The sequence below is a fragment of the Macaca fascicularis genome, chromosome 19 (assembly GCF_037993035.2).
Source record: "Macaca fascicularis isolate 582-1 chromosome 19, T2T-MFA8v1.1".
NCBI lineage: Eukaryota > Metazoa > Chordata > Mammalia > Primates > Cercopithecidae > Macaca > Macaca fascicularis.
The window spans coordinates 3,037,614-3,057,500 of NC_088393.1; the positions used below are offsets into that span (position 1 = coordinate 3,037,614).

A 19,887-nucleotide genomic window follows, 5' to 3' on the forward strand; every position below is an offset into this window, starting at 1 on the left:
CCCAGTGTGCCCAGAACCCGAGAAGCTGGAGTGACCGCAGGCTGGCTTCTCCTGAGTCCCTTTCTGTTCACAGATCCCCACTCCTGGCTATCTGCATGTGGTCATTTCTGCATGGAGACAGTTTAGGTGTGCCCCACAGTGGATGTCCCTGGGGCTCTTGGCTCTATTGTTACTGGCCACCGGCTCTCACAGCTCACATTTCAGTCCTGCATATGTCAGTTCCTCGTACTTTCTTTTTTATTGTGTGTATGTATGTATGTATTTATTTGCAATGGGGTCTCACTATGTTGCCCCGGCTGGTCTCAACCTCCTGGACTCAAGCAGTCCTGCTACCCCATCCTCCCAAAGTGCTGGTATTACAGGCATGAGCCACCACACCTGGTCTTCCTTTCTTTCCTTCTTCCTTTCCCTCCCCTTCCCCCCTCATTTCCCCCTTCTTCCTCCCTCCCCTCCCTCCCTCCTTTCCTGCCTCCCTCCCTTCCTGCCTTCCCTCCATCTTTCCTTCTCTCTCACTCTCTCTTTTTTTTTTTTTTTCTGAGACAGGGTCTCACTCTGTCACCCAAGCTGGAGTGCAGTGGTATGATCATAGCTCACTGTAGCCTCGACCTCCCAGGCTCAAGTGATCCTCCGGCCTCAGCCTCCCGAGTAGCTGGGACTACAGATATGTTCCACTATGCCTGGCTAATTTTTAACATTTTTTTTTTTTGCAGAGATGGGGTCACACTCTGCCACCCAGGCTGGCACAATCATAGCTCATTACAGCCTCGATCTCCTGGGCCCATGTGATTGACCCTCTCGCCTCAGCCTCCTGAGTAGCTGAGACTACTGGCATGCACCACCATGAAAAGTCAATTTTAAAATTTTACATTTTGTAGAGATGGGGTCTCATTATGTTGCCCAGGCTGGCCTCAAACTCCTGGCCTCAAGCGATTCTCTTGCCTTGGCTTCCCAAAGTGTTGGAATGACAGGCGTGAGCTGCCACACCTGACCCCCCTTTTCCTTATAAATTAGCCAGTCTCAGGTATTAATTTACAGCAGGACAAAAATGGACTCAGACAACTGTGTTTAGGCATTACTTATAGGGTGACAACTGTCCTGGTTTGATTGGAATTGAGTGGTTTCCTGAGACATGAGACTTTCAGTGCTGAATAGGGACAGTCCTGGGCAAACTGGGACCATTGGTCCCTGTAAATGTTGGTGGGATACTGTGTCAGTCTGTTCTCATGCTGCTAATGAAAGCATACCCAAGGCTGGGCGTGGTGGCTCACGCCTGTAATCCCAGCACTTTGGGAGGCTGAGGCAAGTGGATCACGAGGTCAGGAGTTCAAGACCAGCCTGTCCAATATGGTGAAACCCTGTCTCTACTAAAAATTAAAAAATTACCCAGGCGTGGTGGTGCACGCCTGTAGTCCCCGCTACTCGGGAGGCTGAGGCAGAATTACTTGAACCCAGGAGGCAGATGTTGCAGTGAGCCGAGATTGTGCCACTGCACTCCAGCCTGGGTGACAGAGCAAGACTCCATCTAAAAAAAAAAAAAAAAAAAAAAAACCTACCTCAGACTAGGTAATTTATAAATGAAAAAGGGGTTTAATTGACTCACAGTTCAGCATGGCTGGGGAGGCCTCAGGAAACTTACAATCATGGCGGAAGGGGAAGCAAACATGTCCTTCTTCACATGGTGGCAGGAGAGAGAAGAATGAAAGCCCAGCAAAGGGGAAGCCCTTTATAAAACCATCAGATCTTGTGAGAACTCACTACTATGAGAACAGGATGGGGGAAAGCAGCCCCGTGATTTAATGATCTCCACCTGGTCCCTCCCATGACACGTAGGGATTATGGGAACTACAACTGAAGATGAGATTTGGGTGGGGACACAGCCAAACCCTATCAGATACCTGGAGGGAGAAATCAAGAATGTAGGTGGCAAAGCTTTCTAAATGTGCTCGATGTGGAACAGCTCTCCAGCAACTGTGTCCTCAGACCAAACCTGAGCTTCTGATGGGGCTGTTGGGCCTTCCTGCCTCCCCTCTCACAGTTCTCCTACACCCTGCCCCACACTAGGCCCTGATGTTCCCTAAACTCTTCCCTCCTTCTTTCTCTTTCTTTTCTCTCTCTCTCTCTTTTTTTTTCTCTTGCCCATCTCAAGTGCAGTGGCACAATCATGCCTCACTGCATTCTCAACCTCCTTGGCTCACAGATCCTCAGCCTCCTGAGTAGCTGGAACTACAGGTGCATGCCACCATGCCCAGCTAATTTTTCTATTTTTTTTTTTTTTTTTTTTTTTTTTTTGAGACGGAGTCTCGCTTTGTCGCCCAGGCTGGAGTGCAGTGGCCGGATCTCAGCTCACTGCAAGCTCCGCCTCCCGGGTTTACGCCATTCTCCTGCCTCAGCCTCCCGAGTAGCTGGGACTACAGGCGCCCACCACCTCGCCCGGCTAGTTTTTTGTATTTTTTTTAGTAGAGACGGGGTTTCACCATATTAGCCAGGATGGTCTCGATCTCCTGACCTCGTGATCCGCCCGTCTCGGCCTCCCAAAGTGCTGGGATTACAGGCTTGAGCCACCGCGCCCGGCCTAATTTTTCTATTTTTTATAGAGATAGGATCTTACTATGTTGCCCAGGCTGGTCTCGAACTCCCATAGTGCTCAGCCTTCCATAGTGCCTCAGCCTCCCATGGTGCTGGATTACAGGCATGAGCCACTGCACCTGGCCGGTTGTAATTAACTTTAGTTTTAATAGCCATATGGGGCCAGTGACTGCCATTTTGGACCTTGCTGGTGTAGTTGTATGACTGTTTATGCTCTCAGCTCCCACTTAGTGGGAGAATCATGCAGAGAGTCATGAGACTGACGGAAGAGGATCATTTAAGCCCAAGAATTCGAGGCTGCAATGAGCTACAATTGTGCCACTCACTCTAGCCTGGGCCACAGAGTGAAACCCTATCAAAAAAAAAAAAAAAAAAAAAAAAGCCAGGTGAAGTGGCTCATGCCTGTAATCTCAGGACTTTGGGAGGCCAAGGTGGGTGGATCATTTGAGGTCTGGAGTTCAAGACTAGCCTGGTCAACATGACAAAACCCTGTCTCTACTTAAAAAAAAAGAAAAAAAAGAAAAAATTAGCCAGGCATGGTGGCGTGTGCCTGTAATCCCAGCTACTGGGGAGGCTGAGGCAGCAGAATTGCTTGAACCTGAGAAGCAGAGGTTGCAGTGAGCCAAGGTTATGCCACCGCAGTCCAGCCTGGGTGACAGAGCAAGACTCCACCAAAAACAAAACAAAACAAAACAAAAAAACAGTGGATTCTTCCCCAGTCGAGCCTCAGATGAGAATGCAGCCCAGCTAACACCTGGGTTGCAGCCTCATGAGACCCTGAGCAGAAGGCCCAGCTAAACCCTGTCAGAATCCTGACCCCAGGAAATGAGGAGGTAACAAGTGCATGTTGTTGGCAGCTGCTAAGTTTGTGCTGATTTGTTACACAGCAATAGCTGGCTAATACACTTTCTCTACATTAGTCTTGACTTCTTTGCTCCTGCCACAGGGATTCTAGATACTTTATCCCTGCCATGTAGAATCTGTTCCTTCCACGGGATGCTTACTCAATTCCTATTTATCCTTCCGAACTTGGATAACTCATCACTGTCTCGGAAAACCGTCCCCTGACCGCCTGTCTAAATCAAAGACCCCTGTACACAGATTCAAAGTTCCTGGTTGTGCTTCTAGTTTTGAGCCATCCTTGGAGCATCGTGTTAATGGATCTGGGCCTCTTCCACTCAGATGTAAACTCTCTGAGCTCAGAGAATCGTATCTGTCTCATTCAGGGTACAACGCAGCCAGACCTGGCCCATCGTAAAGGTTGGCTGGGTGGAGACCGAAATGAATGGCCCTTCTATATTTGATGCTAAATAGCCGTGGAGTCCTTTCTGTGAACCAATGATGGTGATGACAAGACCATTTAGAGAACACAGGAATCCTCAGAAAACCCCCGGGGCAGGGTCAGCAGAGGCAGCTGGGGTTGAATGAACACAGTGTGTGGGTGTGTGTGTGTTGGGGAGTGAGATCATGCTCTAAATGTGCCTTTTCCAGCTCGAATCACAGAAGGGAATCTTGGTGTCTTTTGTTTCTAAACCATCCATCAAGTGATTCTTGGAGATTCTCTGGCTCCTCTGAAGGCCGTTCAACTCAAGTGTAAGAGTAAACGGGAAAGTGTGGTGCGGCCTCACTCCCTGCCACCCCTGCCCCTCTCCATGCTACCCCTGCCTCACTCCCCACCGCCCCTGCCTCGCTCCCCACCGCCCCTGCCTCGCTCCCCACCGCCCCTGCCTCGCTCCCCACTGCCCCTGCCTCTGTCTCCACCGCCCCTGCCTTGATCCCCGCCACCCCTGCCTTGATCCCCGCCGCCCCTGCCTCGATCCCCACCGCCCCTACCTCACTCCCCATCAATCCTGGTACATCTCTCCTTTCTCATTGGCTCTGGATGGTGGCGGCCAGGCATGGAGTGGCCCTTCCCAGAGGGACACGTTCCCCTGAGGAGGGAAGATTCTGGCTGGGCCCCAGCATAGGGTTGCCAGACTCAACAGTAAAACATTCAGCACCCTCGGAGACATTAGAATTTCAGACATGTATTTATTCATTCATTCATTATTTTGAGATGGAGTCTCGCTCTGTCACCCAGGATTGAGTGCAGTGGCGCAATCTCGGCTCACTGCAACCTCTGCCTCCCAGCTTCAAGAGACTGACCTGTCTCGGGCTCCCGTGTAGCTGGGACTACAGGTGTGCAACATCATGCCTGGCTAATTTTTGTATTATTATTATTTTTTTAGATGGAGTTTTGCTCTTTTTGCTCAGGCTGGAGTGCAATGGCATGATCTCAGCTCACCGCAACCTCCTACTCCCGGGTTCAAGCGATTCTCCTGCCTCAGCCTCCTGAGTAGCTGGGATTACAGGCATGTGCCACCACGCCCGGCTAATTTTGTATTTTTAGTAGAGATGGGGTTACTAGAGATGGGGTTTCACCGTTGGTCAGGCTGGTCTCGAACTCCTGACCTCAGGTGATCCACCTACCTCAGCCTCCCAGAGTGTTGGGATAACAGGCATGAGCCACAGCACCCATCCAGAATTTCAGATTAACAACCAAAACATTTTTTTTTTTTAAACAGGGTCTCACTCTGTGTCGCCCAGGTTGGAGTGTTCACTGCAACCTCTGCCTCTGGGGTTCAAGTGATTTTCCTGCCTCATCCTCCCAAGAAGCTGGAATTACAGGCATGTGTCAACACGCCCAGCTAATTTTTGTAGTTTTGGTAGAGAGGGGGTTTCACCATGTTGGCCAGGCTAGTCTCAAACTCCTGATGTCAGGGGATCTGCCCACCTTGGCCTCTCAAAGTGCTGGGATTACAAGCGTGAGCCACCGTGCCCGGCCAAAACATTTTTTTAGTAGGAGAATGTCCCAAATTTCGCACGAGAGAGACATACTAAAATACAGATTAGGGACAGAATTCTCCAGAGAGACAGGACCAAATGAGTGGATACACAGACACATGCACACAGATGCACACATGCACACACACGCACACACATGCACATACACAGATACAGACCCCACACATGCACACACACCCACACATGCACATACACACAGATGCACACATGCACGCACACAAACGCACACATGCACACACAGATGCACTCAGACCCACACATGCACACACACAGATGCACACACATATACAGACGCACACATCCACACATGCACACACAGACCCACACATGCACACACAAACGCACACATGCACACACAGACGCACTCACAGAGCCACACATGCACACACAAACACAGATGAACACACATATACAGATGTACACATACACAGACACATGTGCACACACACACACATGCACACACACACAGATGCACACATACACATATACAGATGCAGACACACATGCACACACACAGAGATACAGACCCACACATGCACACACAAACGCACACATGCACACACAGACGCACTCACAGACCCACACATGCACACACAAACACAGATGAACACACATATACAGATGTACACAGACACATGTGCACACACACACACATGCACACACACACAGATGCACACATACACATATACAGATGCAGACACACATGCACACACACAGAGATACAGACCCACACATGCACACACAAACGCACACATGCACACACAGACGCACTCACAGACCCACACATGCACACACACAGATGAACACACATATACAGATGTACACATACACAGACACATGTGCGCACACATGCACACACAGATGCACACATACACATATACAGACGCAGACACACGTGCACACACACAGAGATATAGACCCACACATGCACACACACACAGATGCACACACACAGACCCACACATGCACACACAAACACATGCACACACAGATGCACACATGCATACACATACACACACATGCACACACAGATTGAGATTTATTTTAAGGATTTGGCTCACACCACCGAGGGGCTGCAGGTCTGGAATCTGCAGGGCAGGCTGGAGACCCTGGGAAGAGCCGATGCTGCAGTCTCAAGCCCAAAGGCCATCTGGAGGCAGATTTCCCTCCTCTTGGGGAACCTCAGTCTCTTAAGGCCTTCAACTGATTGGGTGAGGCCCACCACATTACTGCTTTATTCAATATCTACTGATTTAAATGTTAATTGGGTGAGGCACCGTGGCTCATGCCTCTAATCCTAGAACTTTGGGAGGCCGAGGCAGGAGGATCGCCTAAGGTCAGGAATTCCAGACCAGCCTGGCCAACATGGTGAAACCTCATCTCTACCAAAAATACAAAAATTAGCCAGGCATGGTGGCAGGCACCTGTAATTCCAGCTACTTGGGAAGCTGAGGCAGGAGAATTGCTTGAACCTGGGAGGCCGAGGTTGCAATGAGCTGAGATTGTGCCACTGCACTCCAGCCTGCGACAGAGCAAGAATCTGTCTTAAAAAAAAAAAAAAAAAAAAAAAAAGTTAATTGGGCTGGATGCAGTGGTTCACACCCATAATCCCGGCACTTTGAGAGGCTGAGGCAGGAGGATGGCTTGAAGCCAGTAGTTCCAGACCAGCCTGGGCAACATAGCAAGACCCCATCGCTAAAAAAAAAAAAATTATTATTTAAAAAATTTTCTTACAGACCGGGTCTCCCTACGTGACCCAGGCTGGTCTTGAGCTCTGGGCTCCAGTGATCCTCCCATCTCAGCCTCCCAAGGTGCTGGGATTATAGGCGTGAGCCACTGCACCCTGATTCTACAAAGAAATTTTTTAACTTAGCTGCTGTAGTGGTACACATCCATATTCCAGCTACTCCGGAGGCTGAGGTGGGAGGATCGCTTGAGCCCAGGAGGTCGAGGCTGCAGTGAGCTGTGGTCACACCACTGCACTCCAGCCTGGGTGACAGAGTGAGAACCCCCCGTCTCAAAACAATAAAAATAAATAAATAGATGTTAATTGTATCTAAAACTTACCTTCACAGCAACAGCTAGAATAATGTTTGACCAACCAACCAAAGCCAGGCCAAGGTATCGCATAGAGTTAACCGTCCCAGGGACACACTTAGGCTACAAAAGGATGTTTGATTATCTGAAACTCAAGCTCCATGGGATGTTCTGTATCTCATCTGCCCGCCTAGGCCTGGTTTTCATCCCCACAGGCGTCCAGAACAGCTCCTTTCCCTCCAGAGAAGCCCTTGGCCACATGGGCACGTCCAGGGGACCCCACCCGGGGAAACAGAATGGCATTGTTCCCCCAGCTTCCTTTTCTGTGGGTTACTTTTTTTTTTTTTTCTTTTTTTTTTTTTGAGACGGAGTCTTGCTCTGTCGCCCAGGCTGGAGTGCAGTGGCGGGATCTCAGCTCACTGCAAGCTCCGCCTCCTGGGTTTACGCCATTCTCCTGCCTCAGCCTCCCGAGTAGCTGGGACTACAGGCGCCGCCACCTCGCCCGGCTAGTTTTTTGTAATTTTTAGTAGAGACGGGGTTTCACCGTGTTAGCCAGGATGGTCTCGATCTCCTGACCTAGTGATCCGCCCGTCTCGGCCTCCCAAAGTGCTGGGATTACAGGCTTGAGCCACCGCGCCCGGCCTTCTGTGGGTTCCTAATGGGGAAAAGTGTGTTGGAGGCCAGGCAAGAATCATTCTCCACCCACGCAGCGGACACCCAGGGGAGCTGAGGCGGAGGGGAGGCAATGAGATCCACCTTTGCAGAAAATGTGGAGGTGATTCACCCCTTTGGAGAGAAAGGCATCCCCGCAGGCTGAGAACATGCAGAGTTTGAGGTTAAGGTCTGTTGGGGTCTCACGAGCATAAAAGAATGTAAGCTAGGGAACCAGGTGTGGTGGCTCCCGCCTGTAATCCCAGCACTTTGGGAGGCAGAGGTGGGTGGATCACCTGGGGTCAGGAGCTCGAAACCACCCTGGCCAACATGGCGAAACCCCATTTCTACTGAAAGTACAAAAATTAGCTGGGCGTGGCCGGGTGCGGTGACTCATGCCTGTAATCCCAGCACTTTGGGAGGCCGAGGCAGGCGGATCACGAGGTCAGGAGATCGAGACCATCCTGGCTAACATGGTGAAACCCCATCTCTTCTAAAAATACAAAAAATGAGCCGGGTGTGGTGGCGGGCGCCTGTAGTCCCAGCTACTCGGGAGGCTGAGGCAGGAGAATGGCGTGAACCCGGGAGGCGGAGCTTGCAGTAAGCCGAGATCACGCTACTGCACTCCAGCCTGGGTGACAGAGCGAGACTCCATCTCAAAAACATAAACAAACAAAAAAACAAGGCCGGGCGCGGTGGCTCAAGCTTGTAATCCCAGCACTTTGGGAGGCCGAGATGGGCGGATCACGAGGTCAGGAGATCGACAGACTATCCCGGCTAACACGGTGAAACCCCGTCTCTACTAAAAAATACAAAAAAATAGCCGGGCGAGGTGGCGGGTGCCTGTAGTCCCAGCTACTCGGGAGGCTGAGGCAGGAGAATGGCGTAAACCCGGGAGGCGGAGCTTGCAGTGAGCTGAGATCCGGCCACTGCACTCCAGCCTGGGTGACAGAGCAAGACTCCGTCTCAAAAAAAAAAAAAAAAAAAAAAAAACAAAAAAACAAAAAAAATTAGCCGGGCGTGGTGTCGGGCACCTGTAATCCCAGCTACTCAGGAGGCTGAGGCAGGAGAACTGCTTGAACCCAGGAAGCAGAAGTTGTAGTGAGCTGAGATCGTGCCACTGCACTCCAGCCTAAGAAAAGAAAAGGCCAGGTGTGGTGGCCCACACCTGTAATCCTATAATCCCAGCGCTTCGGGAGGCCGAGGCGGGCAGATTACCTGAGGCCACTGTGGCTACCTTGGCCCATCCCTTGATGAAAAGGGGTCACAGAGGGCGTGAATCCCAGGAGGTGGGATCCCGGTGCTCCCGATGGAATCTACCTGCCCCAGGTGTCCCGTTACATCCCTCAGGGGCCAGCAGCTGCCCAGTTCTGCTTAGGGATCCATGCGACACAGAGGTAGTTTCTCGTGGAAACCCTGGGTGAATCCCCTGCTCCAACGAGACTGAAAGCGGCAGGAGCACAGACGAAGGTCATGGTGTTGCCGTTGCACATGGCTGCCATCTGGCCATGTTCTGGGACTCATGTTTGTAAATCCTCTTACATTTCAAAGCCTTAGTGATAACCCATCAGTGGGAGATCGCCCAGAATGGCAATTGGCAAATGATTATAAACACCAGAGAGGTAGCCGGGTTCAGTGGCTCACACCTAGAGGCCGAGGCAGGAGGATCACTGGAGGCCAGGAGTTCAAGGTCAGACTGGACAACATAGTGAGACCCCATCTCTACAAAGAAAAAAAAAAAATTAACCAGATGTGGTGGCACACCTGTGGGCCCAGCTACTCTGGAGTCTAAGGCAGGAGGATCGTTTGAGCCTGGGAGGTCAAGGCTGCAGTGAGCTATGATCACACCACTGCACTCCAGCCTGGGTGACAGAGCTCAGACCTTGTGTCTAAAAAATAAACAATAAAAAAGATTAGATATCTATTCCAGGGGTCAGGAAGCGACATCCTGTGGACCAGAGCCAGATCTGGTCCTTCCCCCGTTTTCATACAGCCCACCAATCTAAGAATTATTTTTGCATTTTATTATTATTACTGGAGACTGGGTGTTGCTCTGTCACCCAGCCTGGAGTGCCGTGGTGTGACCACAGGTCCTTGCAGCCTCAACCTCCTGGGCTCAAGCAGTCCTCCCACCTCAGCCTCCTGAGTAGCTAGAATCACAGATACGCGCCCCACCACGCCCGGCTAATTTAATTTTTATTTTCTGTCGACATGGGGTCTTGCTATGTTGCCCAGGCCGGTCTCAAACTCCTGGACTCAAGCAATTATCCTGCCGCAGCCTCCCAAAGAGATGGGATTACAGGCGTGAGCCACCGCGCCCAGCCAGGATTTGAATTTTAGTGTCCATAAAGTGTGACGGGAACATAGTTGTGTCTAATTCTTTACATGTGGTTGGCTGCTTCAGTGTGATAATGGCAGAGTTAAGGGACACAGTCCTAACTGCCTTGTGAGTATGAAAATAGTTACTGCCGGCTGGGCGCCGTGGCTCACGCCTATCATCCCAGCACTTTGGGAGGCCAAGGCAGGAGGCCAGCAGTTTGAGACCAGCCTTTCCAATATGGTGAAAACCTGTCTCTACTAAAAATACAAAAATTATCCAGGTGTGATGGCATGCGCCTGTGGTCCCAGCTACTTGGGAGACTGAGGCATGAGAATCACTTGAACCTGAGAGGTGGAGGTTGTAGTGAGCCGAGATCGTGACACTGCACGGCACACCTGTGGTCCCAGCACTTTGGGAAGCCGAGGAGGGAAGGTTGCCTGAGGTCGGGAGTTCAAAACCAGCCCGGGCAACATAGCAAGATCCCCTCTCTACAAAAAATAGAGAAGTGGGACTGGGCACGGTGGCTCACGCCTGTAATCCCAGCACTTTGGGAGGCCGAGGAGGGTGGATCACCTGAGGTCAGGAGTTCAAGACCAGCCTGGCCAACATGGCGAAACCCCGTCTGTACTAAAAATATAAAAATTAGCTGAGCGTGGTACTGGGCATCTGTAATCCCAGCTATTGGGGAGGCTGAGGCAGGAGAATCGCTTGAACCCGGGAGGCAGAGGTTGCAGCGAGCCGAGATTGTGCCACTGCACAGCAGCCTGGGTGACAAGAGCGAGACTCCATCTCGATAGAGAGAGAGAGAGATAGAAAAATGAGGCTGGCGTGGTGGCACATACCTGTGGTCCCAGCTACGGGAAGCTGAGGGAGGATCGCTTAAGCCTGGACATTTGAAGTTGCAGTGAGCCAAGATCACACCACAGCACTCCAGTCTGGGTAACAGAGAGACTGTCTCTCTCTTAAAAAAAAAAAAAAAAATCAGGGATGATGTGTGAAAGTCAGGAGCAGAACTCTGGGTTTTGGGCTGCTGGAGGGATTTAATGTGTGTGTGGCCAGGGATGATGTAATCTGACGAACATTTCAAAGGCAACTTAACTGCTGTGACCGGCTCACAGAGGGGCAAGGGAGGGAGGAAAGAGGCCAGTCGCTGCAGAGGGGATGCTGGTGACCTGTGCTGGTGGCCTGTCCAGAGCCGTAGCTGCACAGATGGTGAGGAATGACTGGATTAGGAATCTGTTTTGAACACTGAGCCAACAGGAGTTGTGATGAGTGTGACAGAAAAAGAGTCTGTGGTCACAAATTCTTTGATTCTCCTCCCTTCGAAAGATGGCACTCAGGCTGGGCGCGGTGGCTCACCCCTGTAATCCCAGCGCTTTGGGTGGCTGAGATGGGAGGATCGCGTGAGGTCAGGAGTTTGAGACCAGCTTGGGCAACATAGGAAGACTCCCTCTCTATAAAAAAAAAAAATTAGCTGGGCGTAGTGGCACACACATGTGGTCCCAGCTACTAGGAGGCTGAAGTGGGAGGATGGCTTGAGCACAGGAAGTGGAGGCTGCAGTGAGCTGTGATCACACCACTGCACTCCAGCCTGGGCAGCAGAGAAAGACTTTGTCTCAAAAAAAAAAAAAAAAAAAAAAAAAGCAGGAGGGTGAGAGTCAGAGAGACACTGGAAGAGGCTGCACTGTGGCTGTGAAGGGGGAGGAAGGGGCCCTGAGCCTCTGGACGCTGGGAAAGGTGGGAAACGGATTCTCCCAAGTCCCCAGGAGGGCCCAGGCCTGCCCACAGCTTGATGATGAGCCCTGTAAGATGGATCTCAGGCTTCTGACTTTCAGAACTGTGAGATAATAAATCTATTCCATTTTTAAATTTTTTGAGACAGGGTCTGGCTCTGTCACCCAGGCTGGAGTACAGTGGCGTGACCACAGCTCACTGCAGCCTCCACCTCTTGGGCTCAAGCAATCCTCCTGCCTTAGCCTCCTGAGTTGCTAGGATTACAGGCGTGAGCCACCACATCTGGCTAATTTTTGTTTGTTTTCTGTGGAGATGGGGTCTCACTATATTGCCCAGGCTGGTCTCAAATGCTCAAATGCTAGGATTACAGGTGTGAGCCACCATGCCTGGCCAATAACTCAGTGTTCCTCTAAGGCCCCAAGTGTGGGGTCCTTTTTTACAGCAGCTATGGGAACCTCAGACTTACTCTTTCTAACAATGGACCCCAGTGACCTACGGGAACCCCTCACCCTCACACAGTGGCCCAGCCAGCAGTCACTTTCCACCTTTTTGTTTTTTTGAGACAGTCTCGCTTTGTCACCAGGCTGGAGTGCAGTGGCGCACTCTCAGCTCACTGCAACCTTTGCCTCCCGGGTTCAAGCGATTCTCCTGCCTCAGCCTCCCAAGTAACTGGGATTACTGGCGTGCACCAACATGCCTGGCTAATTTTGTATTTTTAGTAGAGATGGGGTTTCACCATGTTGGCCGGGCTGGTCTGGAATTCCTGACCTCAAATGATCCGCCCACCTCAGCCTCCCAAAGTGCTGGGATTACAGGCGTAAGCCACCGTGCCCGGCCATTTTTAAGGGCATAGTTGCAACCCTTGCTTATGGGAAGAGAAGTACCTTGAGCCTCTGACCCCATGTTTCTGTCTTGCTGTGTGGCATCCAGCTTACTGTCTGCGTGTCTCTGAGCCATGGAGTCTACTGTGGCTGACGTACACCTCGTGCCCAGGACAACCAAGGAAATCCCCACTCCGGACGCTGCATGCTGTCGAGTGACCACCATTGGTGTGGTGGCCACCAGCCTTGTCATCCTCACCCTGGGAGTCCTTTTGGGTAAGTGACTATGGGATTGGCTGGGTTCACAAAACAAGGGGACGTGTGCAAAGTCACCAGGAAGTGACCTGATTGTGTCTCCATGACCATCTTAGAATCAAAGGGCAGTGTCTAGGCGTGGAAATGAAAGCTGCCCTAGGTCAGGCGGGTGGGCAGGGAGTGGAGCGGGTGAGTTCCTGCGTGCGTCAGTTTTCCCAACTAAAGAAGCTCCCAAAGGAAGTTTTCACAGCTGGGATGACAGAGAAACACAGACAGGGAAATGATCTTGTTTTAAATTTTGGCAAATCAGCAAAATACCCAAAAGGATTTTTATAAAACTAAGCAATTAGGTTGGGCGTGGTGGCTCCCGCCTGTAATCCCAGCACTTTGGGAGGCTGAGGCGGAAGGACCATCGGAGCCCAGGAGTTTGAGACCAGTCTGGGCAACATGATAAAGCCCTGCCTCTACAGAAAATACAAAAAATTACCCAGGCATGGTGGCGCCTGTAGTCCCAGCTGCTCAGGAGGCTGAGGCAGGAGAATCACTTGAACCTGGGAGGCAGCGGTTTCAGTGAGCTGAGATCGCACCACTGCACTCCAGCCTGGGTGACAGAGTGAGACCTTATCTCAAAAAATAATAATAAAAAGTAAGGCCAGGCGCAGTGGCTCACACCTGTAATCTCAACATTTTGGGAGGCCGAGATGAGCAGGTCATGAGGTCAGGAGTTCGAGACCAGCCTGACCAACATGGTGAAACCCCATCCCTACTAAAAATACAAAAAAAAAAAAAAAAAAAAGAGAAAGAGAGAGAGAGAGAGGACGGGAGGGGAGGGGAGGAAAATAAATAGCTGGGCATGGTGGTACATGCCTGTAATCCCAGCTACTTGGGAGGCTGAGGCAGGAGAATTGCTTGAACCCAGAAGGCAGAGGTTGCAGTGAGCCAAGATCATGCCCTTGCATTTCAGCCTGGGTGACAGAGCAACTCTAGCTTAAAAAAAAAAAAGTTTTAACATTTAAATGATTATAATAAACAGTAATTTGTGGAGAAATGCTCTTGTGTGGCAAAATAGTAAGTTGGAGATCCTTTGAGAATCCTCCTAATTTTTTTTTTTAATATTTGTGGAACTTCTTAAACTCCCAGAGCCAGACACGTTTGACTGAGGCCCTCTAGTGGCCATGGGTACCAAGTGCAATATAATTTGGGTTCCTCCTGTGAGTATTTGTGTGTGCATGAGGGTGTGCATGAGGGTGTGCACGGTGCACACGTGTTCATCGGCATGCGTTTGTGTGTGCATGCATGTGTGTGTCTGCGTGTGTATCTATGTGTGCATAGATGTGTGTGCGTGTGTTCGTCCTCACACTAGTAAGAGGCAGGGTCAGGGCAGAGTTTCTCATCTACATTCTAACAAATACGTTTTGGGAAAAACGGATAGATATAATTCCCATCAGGATCCCCCTGAAATCACAGGAAGTCTTTTGTTTCGTCTGGTTTTGTTTTGAGATGGAGTCTCATTCTCTGTCTCCCAGGCGTGACGGAGTGCAATGGCATTATCTCAGCTCACCGCAACTTCCACCACCCGGGTTCAAGCAATTCTCCTGCCTCAGCCTCCCAGGTAGCTGAGATTACAGGTACGCGCCACCGTGCCCAGGTAATTTTTGTATTTTTAGTAGAGACAGGGTTTTGCCATGTTGGCCAGTGCTGGAAGTCTTTTAAGAACCACTTAAGGCCGGGTGTGGTGTCTCACAGCTGTAATCCCAGCACTCTGGGAGGCTGAAGCAGGAGGATCACCTGAGCCCAGGAGTCCAAGAGCAGCCTGGGCAACATAGCGAGACCCTGTCTCCACAAAAAAATTAAATAATAAAAACGAGAAGTATTTAAAATTAAAATTTTAAAATGTTTTAAATGAAAATGAGTGGTTGTACGTGCCTGTAGTCCCTGCTACTCAGGAGACTGAGGAGAGAGGATTGCTTGAGCCCAGCAGTTTGAGCCTGCAGTGAGCTATGATCACACCACTGCACTCCAGCTTGGCAGACAGAGTGACACTCTGATAAAAAAAATAAAAAATAGCCGGCCACGGTGTCTCACGCCTGTAATCCCAGCACTTTGGGAGGCCGAGGCAGGTGGATCACATGAGGTCAGGAGTTGGAGACCAGCCTGGCCAACATGGTGAAACCCCGTTTTTACTAAAAATCCAAAAAATTAGCCAGGCGTGGTGGTGTGCACCAGTAATCCCAGCAACTTGGGAGGCTGAGGCAGGAGAATCACTTGAACCCGGGAAGCAGAGGTTGCAGTGAGCTGAGATGGCGCCATTGCACTCCAACCTGGGCAATAAGAGAAAAACACCATCTCAAAAAATAAAAATAAATAAATAAATGAGAGAGAAAAAGAAAATGATGCCAGGTGTAGTGGCTCACACCTGTAATCCCAGGACTCTGGGAAGCTGAAACGGGAGGATTGCTTGAGCCCAGGAGTTCCAGATCAACCTGGGCAACATGGCGAAACCCTGTCTCCACAAAAAATACAAAAAATTAGCCAGGGCCAGGCGCGGTGGCTCACACCTGTAATCCTACCACTTTGGGAGCCTGAGGTGGGCAGATCACGAGGTCAGAAGTTCGAGACCAGCCTGGCCAATATGGTGAAACCCCGTCTCTACTAAAAATACAAAAATCAGCTGGGCGTAGTGGCACGCGCCTCAAATACCAGCTACTCGGGAAGCTGAGGCTGGAGAATTGCTTGAACCCAGGAAGTGGAGGTTGCAGTGAGCCAAGATCGTGCCACTGCACTTTAGCTTGGGCAACAGAGTGAGACCCTGTATTTAAAAAAAAAAAAAAAGGGCCAAGCACGGTGGCTCACGCCTGTAATCCCAGCACTCTGGGAGGCTGAGGCGGGCAGATCATGAGGTCAGGAGATCAAGACCATGCTGGCCAAGATGGTGAAACCCTGTCTCTACTAAAATACAAAAAAAATTAGCCGGGCGTGGTGGCGTGCGCCTGTAATCCCAGCTACTCAGGAGGCGGAGGCAGGGAATCGCTTGAACCCGGGAGACGGAGGATGCAGTGAGCCAAGATCATGCCATTGCACTCCAGCCTGGCAACAGAGTGAGACTCTGTCAAGAAAGAGAAAGACACAGAGAGAGAGAGAGAGAGAGAGAGAGAGAAAGCAAGCCAGCCAACTAGGCGGATGGCGGGCGCCTGTGGTCCCAGCTACTTGGGAGGCTGAGGCAGGAAGATCACCTGAGACCAGGAGGTCGAGGCTGCTGTGAGCTGTGATTGCACCACCGCACTGAAGCCCGAACAATAGAGACCCTGTCTCAAAGAAATAAGACATTTTAAAAAATAAAAATGAGAATTCAGCCCTTCCCGAACAGCTCACCGTTTTAGCTGGAGATGTCAGGAGAGGCTGAGTGGAGAGCGGGGGACATTCTGAACTATTTCTGCAACTTCCTGAATCTGCAGTTGTTTCAGAGTGAAGACTTACAGAGTGAGGTTGGGACACAGAGGCGGGGCAATTCAGTCCACCCACCAGGGTGCTCGTGTTTCTTTATTTTTAGTTTCTTGAACGAGAAAGCATACTGTTTTTAGAATTGGTTCAGAATATTCTATCTACTGAATATATGACTATGTAAATAGCCATCTAGCATATCTATCCATTTAGGATAATCGGAAGTGGGCCCCAGCTTTCACAGATCACGTGGTTGCTATTTGCATCTTTTAAATGTTGTAATTATGGCCATTTTTTTTTTTTTATTTGGCTGGTGTGCACTTCTGGTAGTTTTAACGTATTTTTGACCAAAACTCGTGCTCTCATGGTTTCTGTGGTTGCTCTCGTAGTTTTTATTTAGAATTTTTTCTGCTGCTTGACTCAGCATAGGAATTTTTTTATGACATTATTTTTGCTATACTTGGTATTTTGGGCACAACATAGGCAACAGCTAAAACCCAGTGCTTTCTGCCAGGCGCAGGGGCTACCGCCTGTCATCCTAGCACTTTGGGAGGCCGAGGAAGGCAGATCACCTGAGGTTAGGAGTTCCAGACCAGCCTGGCCAACATGGAGAAACCTCATCTCTACTAAAAATACAAAAATTAAGGCTGGGTGCAGTGGCTCACACCTGTAATCTCAGCACTTTGTGAGGCTGAGGTGGGCGGATCCCCTGAGGTCAGGAATTCCAGACCAGCCTGGCCAACATGGTGAAACCCAGTCTCTACTAGAAATGCAAAAAAACTAGCCAGGTGCAGTGGTGCACGCCTGTAATCCCAGCTACTCAGGAGGCTGAGGCAGGAGGATCGCTTGAACCCGGGAGACAGAGGCTGCAGTGAGCCGAGATCACACCACTGCACTCCAGCCTGGGCGACAGAGCAAGACCCTATCTCAAAACAAACACGGTTGGGCGCAGTGGCTCACGCCTGTAATCCCAGCACTTTGAGAAGCCAAGGCTGGCAGATCATCTGAGGTCAGGAGTTCAAGACCAGCCTGACCAACATGGAGAAACCCCGTCTCTACTAAAAATACAAAAATTAGCTGGGTGTGGTGGTGCATGCCTGTAGTCCCAGGCACTACTCGGGAGGCTGAGGCAGGAGAATCACTTGAACCTGGGAGGCGGAGGTTGCAGTGAGCTGAGATGGCACCACTGCACTCCAGCCTGGGCAACAAGAGCAAAACTCTGTCTCAAAACAAACAAACCAGTGGTTTCTTTTTTTTTTTTTTTTTTTTGAGACGGAGTCTCACGCTGTTGCCCAGGCTGGAGTGCAGTGGCGCGATCTCGGCTCACTGCAAGCTCCGCCTCCTGGGTTCACGCCATTCTCCTGCCTCAGCCTCCTGAGTAGCTGGGACTACAGGCGCCCGCCACCGCGTCCGGCTAATTTTTTGTATTTTTAGTAGAGACGGGGTTTCACTGTGGTCTCGATCTCCTGACCTTGTGATCCGCCCGCCTCGGCCTCCCAAAGTGCTGGAATTACAGGCTTGAGCCACCGCGCCCGGCCTAAACCAGTGGTTTCTAAAGATGACCTCATGGGCCTGTGGCCGGACAGTCCTGATGGCCTCTGGCTGTGCTCATGTCCCTGCAGCAGGAGGTGGTGTCTGTCATTTCACCATCTCCTGATGCCATTCCAGCGGTTACTCCCTGAAGTCAGCTCAGATCCTGGGCCAGGCACTACATGGGAGACAGGCATAAGCAGGACCTCTTCCTGCCTTCGAGGAAAACGCGGGGGCGTCTGGGGCTCACCTGGCTCTCACCCACCTTGTACTGTACCTGGGAACCTCCGGGGGGATGGCTGTAGAATTCAGCTCCAAACCAGAATGCTTTTGGGAGTTGAGGGACAGCCCTGTGAGTACCTATTCAGGGCAGCCACAGGGGCGTTGGCCACCCCACTGCAAGTCGGGAGTGACCACCAGGGTGTGTGGGCAGAGACAGGGCGGGTCCCGGGCGGCAGCTCAGTGGAGGCCTGAGCCCCCAAAGGTGGGCTCTCTCACGGCCCCTGGTCTCGTCCCCAGCCTTCCTCTCTACACAGGGCGTCCACGTGGACCACACGGCCGAGCTGCGGGGAATCCGATGGGCCAGCAGTTTGCGGCAGGAGGCCTCGGACTATCACCGCACACTGACGCCCACCCTGGAGGCACTGGTGAGGGTGGTCTGTGTTTGGGGGCCAGGGAGGAAAAGCGGATGGCCAGGGCTTTGACCTGGAGCTGCTTTCCATGTGGGAGGGAGGCAGGCCAGAGGCAAGGAGGCTGAGGTGGAGGCTGTGAGACTGGGAGGCCAGGCCATGGGGGAGGGGAAAGGACGAGGCCAGGGGGTCAAGGCAGATACCTGCAAGACAGAGCTGTATCCACTGAGGACAGACTCACGTAGGATTGATTTTAGGCCACATTTAGAGGTTTTTTTTTTTTTTGAGATGGAGTCTCACTCTGTCGCCCAGGTTGGAGTACAGTGGAGTGACCTCTGCTCACTGTAACCCCTGCTGCCCAGGTTCAAGTGATTCTCCTGCCTCAGCCTCCCAGGTAGCTGGGATTACAGGTGCGCACCACCACGTCCAGCTGATTTTTGTATTTTTAGTAGAGACGGGGTTTCATCATGTTGGCCAGGATGGTTTGGAACTCCTGACCTCAAATGATCCTCCCACCATGGCCTCCCAAAGTGCTGGGATTACAGGCGTGAGCTACCGTGCCCGGCCCTCCACATTTAGAGTTTTATATTTTATTCTAAAGGGGAATCACAGCCCTCATGCATAGCTGGGGGAATGTATTTTATTTTATTTTTTTGAGACAGTCTCTCGCTCTGTCGCCCAGGCTGAAGTGCAGTGGTGCGACCTTGGTTCACTGCCACCTCCACCTCCCGGGTTCAAGCGATTCTCCTGTCTCAGCCTCCTCAGTAGCCAGGGTTACAGGCACCCACCACCAAACCTAGCTAATTTTGTATTTTTACTAGAGATGGGGTTTCACCATATTGGCCAGGCTTGTCTTGAACTCTTGACCTCAAGTGATTCACCTTCCTTGGCCTCCCAAAGTGCTGGGATGACAGGTGTGAGCCACTGCACCCAGCCTGGAGGAACGTAAAATGAGGCATTCCTGGAAAGCAGGAAAAGGGAAAAAATAATGGTGATGCATGCCGGGCGCGGTGGCTCATGCCTGTCATCCCAGCACTTT

At 51.1% G+C, this 19,887-nt stretch overlaps 1 protein-coding gene across 3 annotated transcripts in view; it reads left to right on the forward strand.

Moving 5' to 3' along the window:
* The window catches only part of TMPRSS9 (transmembrane serine protease 9), a 64,084-nt gene that overhangs the window by 15,993 nt on the left and 28,204 nt on the right, over positions 1-19,887 (forward strand). Inside the window, exons 1-3 of one of the 3 annotated variants that reach the window (XM_065536371.2) lie at positions 4,101-4,179; positions 13,103-13,269; positions 18,739-18,866. In XM_065536371.2, coding sequence (XP_065392443.1) covers positions 13,128-13,269; positions 18,739-18,866 — 270 coding nt within the window. In that variant the 5' untranslated portion in view covers positions 4,101-4,179; positions 13,103-13,127. Of the gene's footprint in view, positions 1-4,100; positions 4,180-13,102; positions 13,270-18,738; positions 18,867-19,887 lie in introns of those variants that run through there. The other 2 variants (XM_045378467.3, XM_045378469.3) reach the window with 2 other exon arrangements.